General features: G+C 32.2%; 1 protein-coding gene across 1 annotated transcript; it reads right to left on the bottom strand.

Annotated features, from left to right (window-relative positions):
* Positions 1-13,592: 13,592 nt before the first annotated feature.
* LOC111392644 (serine/threonine-protein kinase BLUS1-like) lies at positions 13,593-15,116 on the bottom strand. Its single transcript, XM_023018022.1, has one exon. It carries the CDS (start codon positions 15,012-15,014, stop codon positions 13,593-13,595), a length of 1,422 nt encoding a protein of 473 aa, XP_022873790.1. The 5' UTR covers positions 15,015-15,116.
* Between the last annotated feature and the right edge of the window lie 2,662 nt (positions 15,117-17,778).

The raw sequence follows: 17,778 nt of genomic DNA, 5'->3' as shown, positions 1-17,778 counted from the left end.
TAAAGAGGGCACATTGCTAAAAATTGTACGAAGTGCAGGACCAGTACTACTTATTTAGAAACATCATGAGTAATCAATGATTAAATCGAACTTGAGACTAGAAATTTAGAACTAATGGGAGGAAAGACAACTCATCTTTCTAATCCTTAAATTTTTATTTTTATTTTTTATTTATTTTTCTGCATTGTATATAGAATATAGGATGGAATATTATACATGGACATGTTTGTCATGTTTTCAAAAAAAAAATAGAAAAAAAATTTTGTGGTTCAACCACCGTCAATCAAGGTCAAATCTGACTCCATATTTAACCCAGCCAATTGTAGTTGATAATAATAATAATAATAATAATAATAATAATAATAATAATAATAATAATAATAATAATAATAATAATAATAATAATAATAATAAGAAGAAGAAGAAGAAGAAGAAGAAGAAGAAGAAGAAGAAGAAGATAATCAAAAGCTACAATTCGAACACTTCTTCATCTCTTCACAATATTCAACCGACATTCACCTCAATCTTCCATCTTTTTCAAGAATTCATTAAACCTAATATCAAATTGAGGACTCCACTACACTATATCACACATTACATTCTTCATCAATCCTTCATCAAAATTTGAAATTAAAGGTGAAAACTTAAAAGATATAGTTTTTCTTTTGAATTTAGTCCTTTCGTACTATGGAAAATTGAATGAATGTAATTGGTAACTATGGATAATAGATTTATATTGTATGATGGGCATTATTTTGTTGTGAAAATATTGAAATAATTTTAATAATATTAAACATCCTACAATTTCTAAAACTTAGTTTTCATTCAAAATTGGTGATTGATGAATTTTCGAATTTATTGTACAAAAAGATGATTGAATTATGGAAAATAGGTTAGGTTATTTGAATGGAGTTGATTTGAAACAACTGATTACATAAATTGGGTCTAAACACTTTACAAATTTATTGAATTCAAGGGAAATTTTTCATTAACATAAAGTGTTCAATAAAAATTCCTATTGAACTTCACGTCAATATTTTTGAACTAATTCATACGACACATTTATACATTGACATATAATAAGTTTGTACGAAAAATTCTTACATTGAAATTGGGACAAATTTGATATTAATGTAACATGGGACATCTGATAAGTGTAATTTCTACACTTATTCGGGGTCCTATATAATGACATTTCATAGTTTTTTTGGTGAAATAATACCTAATTTGTTTTGTATTGTGTTAATAGGTAATCGTGTATGACAATTGTGTGCTATATTACTTTGCATATGAATCTAGACTAGGAATATGGTCAAGTCAATGAAAAGAGTATTAGATCTTAGTGGATTATCAATTGTCACAAGCACTTGAATAAAACTAACTTACATAAATCGAGAATTGAAACTCAAAATCAATAGGTGGATCCTGAAATCCAATACAATCATCTCATTATTTGATAAGAACAATCTTTTACAGTATTTTAGTTTAGTTTGGAATAATAACAAAACAATAAACTATTTTTGTGTCATATAGATTGAATTTGGTAGAAATTGGTACTCTAGAATTAACAATCATTCCTCATGGAATGATAACTCATTGCATTATTATTATTTGTCAATGATCCCGTATGCTTTGTGGGTTTTGACCATACAAGTTTTTGACGCTATTGCCGGTGAATATTAGTTTTAATTCTAGTTTATTAGTTATATCGAATTCAATTTTTTCCTTTTTTTAGGCTATTCATATCACTACTTAAGTTCCTTTAATTTTTTCGGTGTAACTAATTCTAGTTTTTGACGCTATTGCCGGTGAATATTGATTTAATTCTAGTCCTTACCCTAACAACTATTATCTAGGTTTGAACAAGTATCCAAACTTTTTGTGGGTGAACAATCAAGGTCAGGGATATCCAATAAGGAGCAATCCACCAAAAATTCAGCAACAAAAGAAGATAAAATCCTCGGAGGATATACTTGTTAAATATATCACAAAGACTGAAAATGCAATCCAGAATCAGCAAACCTCTATCAAAAACTTAGAAAATCAAGTGGGGCATATTGCAACTGCATTTTCAAACACACCACATGGTACCTTGCCTAACGACATAGAGAAGAACCCATATCACCCAAACACTAGTGATCAATCTGAACTTGCAAATAGAGAGATTAAATGCATTTTGGAAAAAACGGTGAATCCAAATAAAAAAGATTGGTCTTTATGATTAACTAATGCACTTTGAGTTTATCGTACAACTTGCAAAACACCTCTTGGTATGTCACCTTATCGACTTGTTTTTGGAAAGCCTTGTCATTTACCTATTGAATTGGAACATAAAGCATTTTGGGCTATTAAAATGTTTAACTTCAGTTTAGGTAAAGCAAGTTCACTAAGGAAGCTTCAATTGAATGAGTTGGAAGAAATCAGAAATGAAACTTATGAAAACCCTCAAATTTACAAGGAAAGAATAAAGGTATTCCATGATAAAAACATTGTTAGAAAAACTTTTAAGCCTTCCCAAAAAGTTCTTTTGTACAACTCAAGGTTAAATTTATTTCCCAAAAAGTTCTTTTGTACAACTCAAGGCTACAACTCAAGGTTACATTTATTTCATTGTCAAAACTGTTTAGCCATACGGAGCTGTAGAAATTGAAAATCCAAGTAATAGAAATATTTTTAAAGTTAATGGACATCGTTTAAAACCATTTTTTGAGAATTTATCTAGATCAGAAGAGTCTATTGCTTTGCATGATCCTAAAGATTGATATCTTTTCCTCATTATTTTATTTTGTATGTTTCCTTTCAATTTTATAATGTTGTGTGTTTGTTTTAGGCGTGTTACTTTATTATCATTTTCCCTTTTTTTCCTCTAATCAAATTGAAGGTTCATTTAGGCTAAGTTTATTTAGACTCTCTCGGTAAAGCTTAAAACTCGTCCTTTTGTTCAAAATTTTGCTCTTTACCATCCTTCATACATTTTGTATATTTAATCTTTACATTGAGGACAATGTATCATTTAGGTCGGGGAAAACAATTAAAAAGTTCAAAAAAAAAGCCTTGTCGGCCGATGATGATATTATTTGAAATTATTTTTATATTAGGAATTGTGACTAGGGAATGCGGCTTTGATTAAGTTAAAGCTTGTTCATGTTAGATTAATTTATATTGAGCAAAATAATCATGAAAATCACATATTATTTAGGTTGGACCAATGGATAGAATAGGTAGAATTAAGTACGACCAAAAAAAAAAAATTCCTTCTAAGCCAATTTTAGGATAGTTTGGGATGGTTGAGCTGTTGTAGGGAGACATTGAAATAGATGTGGATTCTATGTGTGCTAAATTTTGAGTAGATTGTTTAAGACCAATGAGATGATAATTGGGTGAAAATCTTAAGTTAATGATCGATTTTTGAGAATATATATAAGGCTAGTGCATGAAACAAAATACGCACGGTAAACATGAAAAAAAAGCAGGTTCATAAAACAGAAGACACACTACATGCTTTGATTAAGTCCCAAACACTTAATTTTAAAGAATTAGACCTTTGATAAGGGATTAATGGCTTAGTTGATTCTTGGAGGTTGAATCAATAAAAAATAAAGGGAATCCCCATGTATTAATGTGTTGAGCTACAACTAGTAAAATTTAACCAAATTAGAGAGGGTGAGTAATAGAATATAAATTTAACCTTAAATTACACCTTGTTAAAATAGTTACAAAATCAAGTTTAAGGGTGTGCATCCCACGAGAAAAGAGAGAAATAATTGACCATTGATGATTGGGATGAGTCCAATTTGAAAAAGTATGTGATTGAATTGATTATGCACACACACACACACGTTGGTCGAGCATTGGACAAGTTAGACTATGTTTTGGTAGCAAATCTTAGAAGCATTTGTTAAGCAGTTTCAAATCCTAAGACAAGCTCAACAAGCTATTTAATTTGAACTATTTTGAATTTTATTGCTACAGACTAGCAATATCTTGGTTGGGATGTGATTAATATCTAAAAGTCCTTTAAAAATATATCATTTACAGGGCATTTTACATTTATTTTGTATGAGTTCACTAATGTTACTCTAATTTCAATTCTCTTGCCATAAATTTAATTTGCGTAAAAACATGGTTAAAATGCAATTAATCGAAATACGTATTTAAATACCTATTGGCATGAGTAATATACTTTTGGACGAGTATTTAGTTGACGTATTTCACATGTATTTCAATGTAGAACAAGTGGAGCAAGTAGAGAAAAAAATGTTGAAAAGTACAGAATGACGAGCTATCTCCAGTAAAGATGCAGCTGTCTCGGTTAATTGATCATAACATGTGATGTAGTTATCGAACCAAGGTGATTCAAGTTGGATTGGAAAGATTATATATGTATCTACAATTTCAAGTTTTGCAAGAAGTCAAATTCGTATCAAAGGGTAGCAAAAATTATTGTGCAAAATCCAAGTTGTTATCTACTGGATATAGTTTTTCTACTTGTGAGCAGCACTCATTCTTTTGGCCATATCTGGAGTTGTAGAGATCTAATGAACTTGCTATTTGCATCAATGGAAAGATAACTCAAGTGGCAACAACTTATTTCACTGCACAACATATCAAAAAATTGGTATCAAATTGCATGCTCTAGCTGGTTTCAAGATAACAGAAACAAGTTGCATTGTCCACTTGCATGTTGGATGTTCCTTTACCTACAAAATGGGACCTTGGCCAAGAGTTGGGAGCATCAATTCCTCTTCATCATATTCTAGTTTCCTTCATTTTCTTTGTAACACTTCAATATGTATTTCTAAAGCTTTTGCTAGAGCTAGAGGTGAAACATTGATCACAATAAATGCTTAGATAATCTCTACATACCAACAACTTATTTTCACATATTCTCTCAAATAATTATCAAGAACTATCTTTTAGCATATCTGTGATCAATGTTTTATCTTCCATTTGAGATCACTCTCTAGTTGATTTTCATATGAGTTAAATAAAAGAACAAGAATAATTTCTACTCATTTATCCGAAGTGAATCCCAACGCTCTAGTGTTTTTCTTCATCGTATTTCCACCATCCATTCACTACTCATAGACTAGTTTATTTCCTTCAAGTTCCTTGTGGTTCGACCTTAGACTTTCGAGTTTACTAATTGAGACAACCTACACTTGGGTTTACAACCTTAAAGTTGTAGCAATATTTGTACAATATTTCTATTACCATACACCACTTGAATTGCTTGACCCATTTATATTACCAATTGTTCATATGTGATCGGTCGATTTCAAAAAAATAAAATAAAATAATCAACGTGAAAAAGGTGAACATGCTACCCCTTAATGATAAACATCAATAAGAGATAGATGGGCTAGTGATATTAGATGGTATCAATAATTATATATCATGGCCAAAAAGGTGAAGATTACTCAATAGGCATTATATGTAGAGCATTCCATGCTAGAACGTGTACCACTACAAGGCCCTCTACTTGCATGCTAGGTTGTCTGCCCCTACAAGGCCCTCAATGTCTAGAAAAGGTTGTCAACCACTATGAGGTCCTCTATATTCACACTAGGCAGTCTACTATTATGAGATCCTCTACATTTATATTACATTGTCTACCACTATGAACAACACTTAACCATAAAAACATCCTGAAGTTGGATGGGAACCGTTCAATGGTTATCATGGACATAACTACCTACTATATATGTGGAGGTCCTCCACTCAGAATGTGGGGTAATGGGAGGTAGTACATGGGATACGTGGCACAATAACTGCCTAGTTTGTACATGGCTTCAGCCACCTACAAATATTCCTACAGTGGACAAGTTTGAATCTTGAAATTTTGGCTATCTAAATACATATTTTGTCTTTTCTTCCTAAGTTTGCATTTCCAAATCCCTTATCAATTCTCACGTAAAAAATACAATGGGGTAGAAAGCCCCAACCTCTCATTTCACAGGTAACATTTTTTCATCGAAGTAACAGAACTACATTGTGCCACCAGGAGTGCACATAGGTTTGTTTCACAGCTATGTCACACAAGCTTCAACATATAAAATGTGAAATCAAGTAGAAACTTTAATTCACTTTGGGCGGGTAACTTAAGCGGGTCGGGAAACTGGGTCACCACAAAATATCGTTGCGTCTCATGTTCTTTTAGGTTTAGTCTACTTCACGTGGGGCCAAAATGTATGGAACATATAGGGACGACAAAAATACCTGTCAAATCGGATACCCGCAGGGTCCTCTCTCGAACGGGATGAGGATTACCATCTTAATCGAGTGATTGGGTCAGGTATGGGGTGGAGAATTTTGCCCCGAGACAGGTACAGGTAACGCCCCTCCCATTCCTCCATCCCCTTAAAAAAAATTTTAAGAATTCAATATTTTTAGTGGAAAAACTCTACAAAATTTCATTAACGGTCCGTTTGATTGCGAAGATGGAATTTGGGTGGAAAGAAAATGAATTTTAGGAAATCGAATTACCTAGAAATTATTTTCCTGATAATTGTAAATTATTGTGTTTGATTGGTATAATTTTCCACGTGGAAAATGTTGAAATAAGGGTGTGTTTGATACACCAAAATTTTCCATGGAAAATGAAATTTCAACAACATTTTCCAACTTTTAAGGTGTTTGATGGGTATATTTTTCCATGGAATTCATGTTCTTTCTTTTCTTGAAATTTGAAATTTTCTTTGTTTTTAGGGGAGAATTGGTTTTCCTGGTTACTGCAGCATATATACATATATATATATATATATAATTATTTATTTTGATTGGCAAAGTTAACAAATTCTAAGAATTATTGTAAAAAAAATCTCTTTAATTGACAATTTTCATGTAAAACAAAGCCAAACGAATATCAAAAGATAGATGATTTTCTTGATTTTTTTATTTTTATTTTTAATTGGCAATGGAAACAAGTTTCATCACTATTACCAATAAAATATATCCCTTTAATTGACAATTCTCACTCAAAGAGAGCCAAACGAATGCCAAAAAACACTTTTATTTCAACATTTTCCACGTGAAAAATTATACCAATCAAATACAATAATTTAGAATTCCCAGAAAAATAATTTCTAGGTCATTCAATTCCCTGAAATTTATTTTCAATTCAATTCAATTCCATCTTTACAATCAAATGAATCCTAAAAGTATTTTTTTTATGTTCGTTTGACTCTGTTTTATATGAAAATTGTCAATTAAATGGATAGAATTTACTGGTATTGGAGATGAAACTTGTTTCCATTGCCAAAAGAAAAAAACTCAAGATAATCATCTATCTTTTGATATTTGTTTGACTTTGTTTTACATGAAAGTTGTCAATTAAAGGGAAATATTTTTTTTTGCAATAATTTTTAGAATTTGTTTCCTTAAAAAAAAAAATCTAGTACTGTGACCGAAATTGGAATTCTTCCAATTCAAGGAATATGTGGAATTTAGCTTAGGCGGCAAAAAAAGTGGAAAATGAATTCTAGGTCAAAGAATGCTATCAAAAAATGCAAAAGTGGAAGTTGGGATTGATTTTCCATTTTCCATGAAAATTTTGTGTGTATCAAACACACCCTAATTCTAATAGAAGATGGTGAAAGCCCAAGATTGACTAATCAAGAGGGGGTGAATTGGTTTTTATAACTTTTTTGAAGATTAATTTCAAGTTTAAAATTAATGTGCTAATAAATGTAATGACTAACTAAGTTTGCACAACTAAGAACTCAATTAAAACAATGTAATAATTGTAATGTAAAAGCAATAAGTAAAAGTGATAGAGAATGCAAACGATTTGATTGGAGGTTCAATCCAACGTAATGATCTACGTCCCTCATTACTAAGCTCTCCATCATGAGCAAGGTTTTTGCACTAAATTTGATTGACTTATGTGCAATCTAACCTTCTACAAAGCTTTTGGTGACTTACAATCAAGGAACACCAATCCTTTTACAACATTGAGTTTTTTGGGACCTCAACACGACCCACAATCGAAAATAAGAGAATTAGATATTACAAGTAAAAACTTCTCCCTTAATAAATGAAATGATCACAATTAAGTATTGAGAAAAAAGTAGGCTTAACGCTTCAATAGATTGCAATGACTACAGCTCAAGTGTTACTTTGAACAACTTTTAATGAAATGAAGGATTTATAATAACTTTGACCACTCAAAAGTTTTTCAAGATGTAAATATTTTGATCTTCTAAAGATTAAAAAGAATGGTTGAGATCAATAAAAGCCTCACTTAAATGCTCAAAGAAAGTTGTTGCAAATGAGGAAGTAAACAGGTATTTATAGCACTCAAACGGGCAAAACGTATGTCCATCCAAACAAGGCATCCGGACGTCCGGACTCAACCTAACGAGATAAAAACTAGTCGTTTGAGTCAAAGTCAGAACGGTAAAAAAAAGTAACCATTGGGTCGTCTAGATGTCAAGTTGGACAAAAATGCACCCAGATAGTTTTTCTTCGTGATGATTTTGATCCATGTACAATTTTGAAGTATTTTCTCACTTATTTTTGTAAAGATAGGTATATTGTAAATATTTTATTATAGAATGGAAATACTTATCTTTTTCAAAATTAATTTTTACGCAAATATTCTTTTCTGGTGTGATTTTGTTCTCTTGCATCAAAATTATTTTGATCAATAGTCGATGCTAAGAATTGAGGTGTTTTACCTTTACATATAAATTTACATCGTCTATATCTAATGTCTTCATGGTTAGTGATCGATTTTTTTCTTCAAAATGATTCTTGACGTCAATACTTGATTTCCATCTTTATGTTCGTCAATCCTCAGAATTATTTATCCATATGCATGTCTCTTGATCTAGATTTTGCAGTAGTCACTATCAACACTTGAATTCAATTTGTTAAACATAAACACAATTTGTTTGAGATAATCAAAACATTAAAGATGAAGTCAACCATAGGTCAACAGATGGCAATCAAGATTATCTAAGGAAATGATAAATAATAAAAGTCTTAGCTTACCAAATATATTCGAATAATTTAACTTTTAAAAATAAATTAATTGATTAAAAATTTTAAGAATTATCTTGTTGTCTCACTTGAATAAATAGGGGCACTAAAATGAATTATCAAAAACAATAAAAAAAATTAAATTAAACAGGTATGAAAACGATACCTCGCCCCATCTTAAATAGGTAATGGGGCAGGTACGAGCAAAAAAAAATGCTTAGAGGGACTGGGTGGGTCTGCCCCTTTGCCAACCCTAGGAACACATTCCTAATAATCTCCCCTTTGATGCACTTAAGGTCATATAAAAGTGAAATGGAGATAACCAATCTTAACTTCGCATGCTTGCTTTTAAGTTAAGAGAAAGTTTATTAGAAACATTCCCCGTTCAAGATACACAAAGAGTGTAATACCTTTATATAAAAAAAAAAGGAACTAAAAATAATAATGAGGCGGTGGATTGATTTATATCAATCCACCCAAGTTGAAAACCTATCCAATTACACACACAACACACATAACACACACACACACACAAATGAAACAAAATAGAGAAGAAACGAGAGAGAGAAAAAGGGAGGGAAAAGAAAGGAAAAAGAAGAAAAAAATAGGAGAAAAGAAAGAAAAAAATAGGAAAGTTCACCTATGCTGTTAGAAAATAAGTGGTCTACATTATTAGACTTGAATTCCTCAATTATGAAAGGTAAGTAAAAAGTTACTTATTATCAAGTTATGTTCGATTTTATAGTTGTTAGATTATTAGATTAAATTCAATTTTATTGAAGGGATTAAGTATAATAAACTATGAAATTAAGTAAGATAAAAGAAAAACTAGTTTTAGTGATTAAAGAGACTTTAGAAATCGCTTAAACGTGAAATGATTAAGTTTGGGTGTCGCCTATTTAATTATTGAAATTATTTAAAATAATTAATTGTTTATTTAAAAATTATATCGTATTTCAGGCGACGATACAGACATCAGACCAGCTTACCAATCGAGTTGATTTTGCAAAGATTGTAATGTGAGTGGAAAAATATAAATATTTTTAAAGTATTTATAAATTAAGTATATTGTTAAAGTATGAGTAATTATATGCAATTATGTGTTCGAATAACATGGTTATTATGGAAATATCTTTTACTATGATACATGTGGAATTTCAAGGATTATTTATTGTATGTTTGTGACTTGGTATATGTGACATATGATATTGAGATTTGTTTTGGTATGTGGAACGTAATATTGAGATCGACAAGAAAAGTATCCATGATTATGTAATTCTTCTAGTTCACAGAGGGGCATTGGCCGTGTTCTACCCTACACGGAGGGTCTTGACCTGACTTAGTCTTGATCGTGTACATATAGTTCATAGAGGGAGCTTGGCCGTATTCTAGAATTAATTATGAGAGGTTTTTGAGATCGACTTTAATTCACGGAGGGGCCAAAGGCCCGTGGCGAAAGTTTTTAGCCCGAGGGGCAGATTATATATTTCAGTTAGAGAGTACATTTTTGGTAGATTTTTAAGTACGTTTGATGTGATAAAATTATAGCATGATTATCAGCTGAAGTCTATATCATGATTTTAAGATGATATTTTATGACCTTATGTAAATATTTCACTTTTTGGCTATAATTACATGATGGTAGCTTATGAATTATCAAATGATATGAATTTGATATTCGGTAAAAATGTATAAATGAAAAAGTATAATTCTTTTCGAACTTTTCCACTCACTGAGCTATCAACTCATATATTTTACCGTGATTTTCCTACAGGTGGAAAATTGATTGTTTTTAGTTGGAAGAGCCTAATGATTTTAGAATGAGAGCCACACGACATGTTGAGTGTTATAATTCATATTGATGAAGCACGAAATAAATATTTTGGGCCCATCGCGTTATATTTTATATAAGTATTTGATTTTGTTGCATTTTTTGAAATAACCCATAGTCAGCCTTGGTGATAGATTTGAAATCTAGTCAGCATATATTATCGGCGCACGTCACGTTTTGAGTCCACTAGGGTGATTCGGGATAGGTCGTGTCAAAAAGTCCTTGAACTTGTTCAGTAGTTGTACTTGCTTTAGCTGATATTTCATTTAGTTGAAATCTTAATCAATTTAGTGACACCTTTTCAATCACACTTAATAAAGTGGAACTTAGCATATATGTTTTGTTCTGTCATGGAATGTTGCATTCATACTTTAGTAAATAGCACTCATACCATCAGTTCATAACTCCACCTGATTTTCTAGAAAGGCAAGTTCTATGAAGTACCCCTTGAGCCATATTCCTTAGTTTCTGTTGCAGCTGTATATACTCTTCTTATATAGAAGAAAGGTCTACTACTGTTTGTAACTATTATTTCCAACTAATGAATATATCATTTTTGACAAACATATATGCAGTTATTTATTTTCTAATATCTAATTTTTCAGCTAAATCAGAATCTACCAACCTATAAAACGAAGTCCATATTTGATCATTTTAAACATTAGACCAAATTTTTTTGTTCCGTTCAGATACCTATTTAAAAGTTTTAAAGCATCCCATGTATTTCTCATGGACTACTCATAAATCTACATAGTCCACTAATTTGAGTTTGAGTTAAGGTGGTCTTCACTAGTTTGAGCATTATTAATTTCTGTAACCAGTCTTTTTCATCTAAATAATCTCTTGTTTTATCAATATATCTTCATTAAACTACTGACATGCTTATTATATTTTTGAAACCTTTTATTTCTTAGATAGATACACAGACTAATCTGTGTCTAACTTATTCTCAATCTGGTGCCAGATTGATAGGCTGCACACCCAAATGTTCTAAGATTTGAATAATCAGGCATAGTTCCTGACCATATTTGTTCAGGTATCTTGTAGTTTAATGCACTGAAGGATATCAATGACTCAGGCAAGTAATTGACTTTGCACTTCCTGAAATAATTGTGGTAGACCTGAACTTATCAATGTACATCTGGTCTATTATCAGACCTTAGAAATAACGAAACTATCTAATTTAGATCTCAACCGGAAGACAAAAATGTTGGCATAATGTCACGTAACTTTCTATCATTGGCTATATAAAGCACGATCAACTTTTCCATTCAATTATCTGCTACCACCTATACTTCTGTCACTAAGAATCTTTTGACAAAGTATCATAGTCTTTCACTGTGCACGTATGATAGTATTTCTTGACTTATGAGTTCCAATTTTAAATGGAGGTCTATTTCGTTTTCTTGGTTTTCATTGCTTACAAAAGTTATTTTTTTGTATATTATCATCGTCAAAAAATCCATCTATTTTAAGAAGTTGAAGACATTTCTCAGTAAGATACTAAGATGAATCAATCGTTTATGGTATAGATCTTACATATCGCATTATATGGCAGTACTTGTTAAAGATTTTTGTAATTATGTTAATTATAGGAAAATTCCAACTTGGATACAATTGGTGAGAAAAAGGTTATCTATAACTTAATTGGAGTTGATTCAGAACAATTAAAGACTAACCATTGAATTGTAATTGATCATTAGGAAGTATTAATTGAGAATTCGTTAAAATTAATAAGTTTAGAGAGTTAACTTCGATATTTGAAAAGCATGAGATTAAATTTCAAATTTTCAAAACTTGCATTGGCTTAATTATTAATGATCTTGGAATGACAACAACAAAATTACGAAGAGTGAGTAATCGTTACCAGATGTGAATTCCAAATGGAAATTATACAATAATACCAAGTCTTTCCAAAATCTTCCTGATTGAGAAATACCATGAAGGATCTTCACTAAATATAGCAGATCTAAGGTTTTAGAAGAATCGATATATCAGAATATCCATAGCCAAAAAAAAAAAAAAAGGGTCGCATCTAACCTCGCTCTGATACCATTATAGGGTCAAGGTCAATAAACTACCACCATGAGATGAAAGTTAAAACAAGAAAATAGCAAGAACACATGATTTTATTATTATTATTATTATTATTATTATTTTTCTTTTTACCATAGCTCCAAAGGTTCGGTATCGCTTCTAATGCCTAAACCTCTATTGGGCATCCATTAAGAATTACGCTTGTCCACTAGGACAACCTCAAAATACAAGGCAGAAGTACAAATTACAAAATGGTTTCGTACTAAGAGAACATAAAATGATATCAGTGTCTCTCCTAAACTAATATCAAGTGTGTAACAAAATATTCCTAGCAAAACATTGACAAATTAAAGATACATGAAACTAGAGCTTTTATTCTTAAGGGCTTCTTTTGGTGCAAGAGATAGTTATCCGTATACTACCAATGGATGAATGGATTTTCAAGAAGGCCTCTCTATCCCATTTGTTGAAAGTCAACTTTTGTGCCATTCTAAGTAGGAAAAAAGTGAGTTACAACTGTTTGAATCAATTTATTCAAAGATATTACTCATTGGATATCTGCAACTTCAGAAACTTCAGTTCCAATTCCAGTGCAGAATTCTTTTTCTCATTCTCCAGCTGCTCCTTCGAATTCTGAATCTCCTTCATCAACTGGTCTTCCACGGTTAGATTTGCAGTATCTTCACCTTGAATTGAACCAATCATGTGATTAACTAGTTGCCTCTCATCATATACTGTCTTCTTAGGAAACTTTAGTGTCCAACACCATTCCATCATCTCCACTGTCAATGCCACTGCCACTTCTGCTGCCGCCACCAGCACCACCGCTCCCAACGTCTGAGGATTCAACGGTTTCATTGTGACCACCACCTGCATTGCCCTCTTGTCCATCAGCACCTGATTCTTGGACACTAATTTGATCAGTTTTAGTCAAAACTTGTTCTGATGAACTCAAACTCGATGACCTGTCGGAGTCCCATTCCTTGTGTTTAATGATAGTTTCATCTCCAAATGTGATTCGTCTCTTGTCAGATCGGAACACAGGGTCCAGTTCAAAAAGTTCTTCATTAAAATTCCACCCACTAATCCCTTTTTGTTTTGGGGTTTTGCCGGTAGACTCATCTTCATCTTCTTCTTCTTCATCAGTCTTGTTCAATGATAAGGGCATCTGAGTCTTCATCTCTTTGAATCTTCGTTCTAAACTTGGCAAACCCTGCAACAAATTCTTGACAAGAAATTCAGGCCCCTTGCTATACTTGAAACATGAATGCTTCAACAATATTTCTGCACACGGTCTCTTGGAGGGATCTTGATCAAGACACAAACCAACCATATTCTTAAAAGATCTCGAGAATTTCTTATTCTTCATATCCTTTGTCTTTTTATAATCAGAAAGCCTAAAACGTTCTGTAATTTTCATTGTCAAAGATTTCGACGGAGGAAGATGAGAGAGAGGAGGCCTTCCATGGGCTAATTCCAAAGCAGTAATTCCAAAAGACCATATATCAGCCTTGAAATTATATCCAGTACGTGAGTGTATCACCTCCGGCGCAATCCAATAGGGGGTACCAGAAACATCAGTAAGCATCATAGAAGATGAAAACGAAGATGACAAAGAACCATACGACGAATTTGACTCGTAAGTTGAGGCGGAAACCCCAAAATCCGCTAACTTCACCGAGCCATTAGAGTCTATCAGAATGTTACCGGCCTTGATATCCCTATGCAAATGACCTTGTCCATGAAGATAAGATAGAGCAGATAGAGTTTCTTTAAGAATTGTGGAAATGCACGACTCCAAAAGGCCATCAGGATAAGACGAAGAAATTATGGATTGTAAAGAACCTCCAGACATGAACGGCATCACCACCCAAAGGCGGCTATCAACAGTGAAAGAACAGTGGGGTCGGAGTATATTAGGGTGGGAGAGAAGAGTCATAGTCTTGGCTTCATGGCGGACAATGTCAAAATCCGCCCTCAATTTTTCGAGGTCAATGGCTTTAATGGCCACCACAGAAGAGTTCAAGGGAAGGCAAATGGCCTTGTAAACAATGGCGCTATCCCTGTTACCGATTTCATCAAGAATATTGTAGCAGTTTAAATCCATAGGGTACGAATTATTAACGTTTCTTGGATCTTCTTCTTTCTTTTGATCATGCGCCATGAATTACAAATCTTGTTTAACTTCTTTATGGATTCTTGTAAAATTCAGTGTTTGAGAAGATGAAAGAACAATTTGTAGAGAGAGGAGCGGTTTTCTTGTGAAGATTTTCTTTAAAAAGTGGTGGTTTCCAATTACTATGCAAAATGAATATATACGCAGTCTGGAAAGTTATGGCGGTTAGCTTAACTGTACAAGACTGCAAAAGTTAAAAACAGAACAGCTTAGATAAGCAATAGTCTAACTTCCAATCATTAAATGGATTGCTTTTTTATTTCATAAACAAAGAATTGGACAGATTTCTTTTCTCTTTGTTGTTAAAATTAAATATAATATATTTATTAGCAGATATTTTAACTAAATTACTATGGCCCTGTTTGGTTCAGCTTTTAGTTGTTTAATATATAAGTTGAACTTAACAATTAATTTTAACCGCTCCCATAACTTTTCAATATACATTCAAGAGCTTGTTTGATTAGAATTAAAATCTGACTTTAATTTAAATCAAAATCAAACAATCAATATTATTAATATCTTTCACGGACCCACAACTTTTCAACCACATATTTCAAAAACATCTATCACAATCTACTAAAAAAATCTAATTTTAATCCCTATAAAACTCTCTCTTATCAATTTTTATCAAAACTTATGATTCAAAAAATAATTTTTTTTCCAATCTCTCATTAAAATCAAGGTCAAATGCATGTTTGGTGTTATTCAACTTTGTATCAACTCAATCATTTTTTTATTCTCTTCTGCTTTCTTTCCCTTTTTTTATTTTTTTATATTTTTTTATTTTTTAAATAAGATATTGATTTGTAACTAATCTACGTAGAACCAAAAGAATGATTTGAACTAGATATGTCTTGTCTAGTTTGACTTTCTCTTTTCTAGAGAATTGATATGTTCTTTGTAAATTATTAAATTATATCATTTTTTATTAATTAAGCGATAATATCTGTTGCAAAATGACAGTTTGTCTAATTCGACTTTCTTTTTCATAGAATCCTTTCATTCATGTAATCGAATAAATTCATGTTCACCTACGGTTGTAAACAAGAGTCAGATTTAACAAGCCCCCCAGGGCACATTCCAACTGGCAAAGATGAGGGCGTTTCAAGGCTGGCAGATCAGAGATCGTGAGTTCGATTCCTGAAAGGCTCTTGGAAGGTAGATATTCTCCTGGAGGCAGAATTTATCCTGGAAGGCAGGAGCTCTACTAGAAGGCAATGTGCAAAGATGGGAAACGACTTGCTTAACACTTTGGCAGATCAATTGGGGGGTTCTTGAGCATTGGTCAGTTTGGGGCATAACATGTGGTTTAACCTGTCTGTAGCTTGAGAGGCCAAGGTGTAAACTCCAGGATTTAGTCACTGTAAAGTGGATACTTGAATATTAAAAAAAAAAAGGAGTCAGAGCTAACAAAATATAAATATTTTCAACGATGGAAATGTAGTCCAGGTTATGATAATATTGAATGCATTTTTATTCATTATGAGAATAGAATGTGTTGCATTTATTGACAGTTTGGAGGTATGTGAAAAATTTCAACTTTATTTTTTGCACGAGAACAATACATGACTCCTAGAATTATATTTCAAAATTAACAAACTGGTCAAATTATTTCAAAATTCATGTATTAATTCAAAAAAATTATATATATATAATTAATTATCTCACCCCACCTCACCTCCCCCTAATCCAACCTAGGGAACCTACCCCACCCACCTACAGAATTTTTTCAAAGATTGAAAACTTTTTTCAAGTTACACCCCCACGCGAACCCCACTCCACACCTTTTAAAAATTTCAAAAAATTTAAAAAGTTTTTTGTGTTTTGATATTACACCCCACGCCCATGGAAGCTCCCTAGATTTTGTTGGGAATCTACTTATACATACACAGCGAAAAATTAAAATTATTTGATTCTCACCGAAGATCCCTTTGTGTTTAGATAGAAATCGTGATAAAGATTGTACTTTTAAAGAATTCTGCAAACCTTTTGTTTTTCTTTTCGTTCCAGCAATCTTGATTCGCCACCCACAGTTGTCCAATTGTCTAACCTCCAACAGTGATCCCCACAGAATACAAGATTGCAGCTATCAGGATTTTCTCCTCTTGTGCTAGCAAGAATAATTATGAGGAAAAATCACATGGATTGAAAATTCTAGCCATGTATTTATATAAACCCAAACGGGCCTGGTCCGGTCCAGTCCAATATTTAAGTAATCCATTTAATTAAATCCGATACGTGAATTAATTAATCCAATTAATTAACTCGGGCCTATAAATAACCAACCCAATTAATTAATTTATTCAACGATTGTTAAATTAATTAATTGACAAATTGCAATCTTTCAATTCTTTTTTGTATGCGACCCATCAGGCTCCCGATCACGATGCCTAATGACGTAAAATATTATTTTGATCTAATCAAAATTGATAAATTAAAATACCCTTTTAATTTATCATCAATTGACACTAGCAATGTGTCAGGGCAATATTCGTGACGAAAAATGTCACGTGGTATGACAAAACCAAACTCGTTCGTTTACCGTGAAACTATAATCCCTTCGTCAATATGATCCGATCAATTACGAGATATGGAAGTTTGTCAATCTCGATTATGATCATATCTTTCACTCCACGTGTTCATTTAAGTGTCACCACACTTTAACTTGTGAGATCAGCTACTTACTTCACAGGTAAGAAATGCCACACGTGATGGTCTATCCGTAACAACGATATCTGTATCTCGTTATTAC

Source organism: Olea europaea, chromosome 4 (assembly GCF_002742605.1).
Source record: "Olea europaea var. sylvestris chromosome 4, O_europaea_v1, whole genome shotgun sequence".
Lineage (NCBI taxonomy): Eukaryota > Viridiplantae > Streptophyta > Magnoliopsida > Lamiales > Oleaceae > Olea > Olea europaea.
The sequence above is the reverse complement of the archived record's forward strand: the minus strand, read 5'-3'. Positions and strand labels throughout refer to the sequence as shown.

Coding starts and splice junctions, on each gene's coding strand:
- LOC111392644 (XM_023018022.1), bottom strand. CDS start 15,014: ATGGCGCATGATCAAAAGAAAGAAGAAGATCCAAGAAACGTTAATAAT.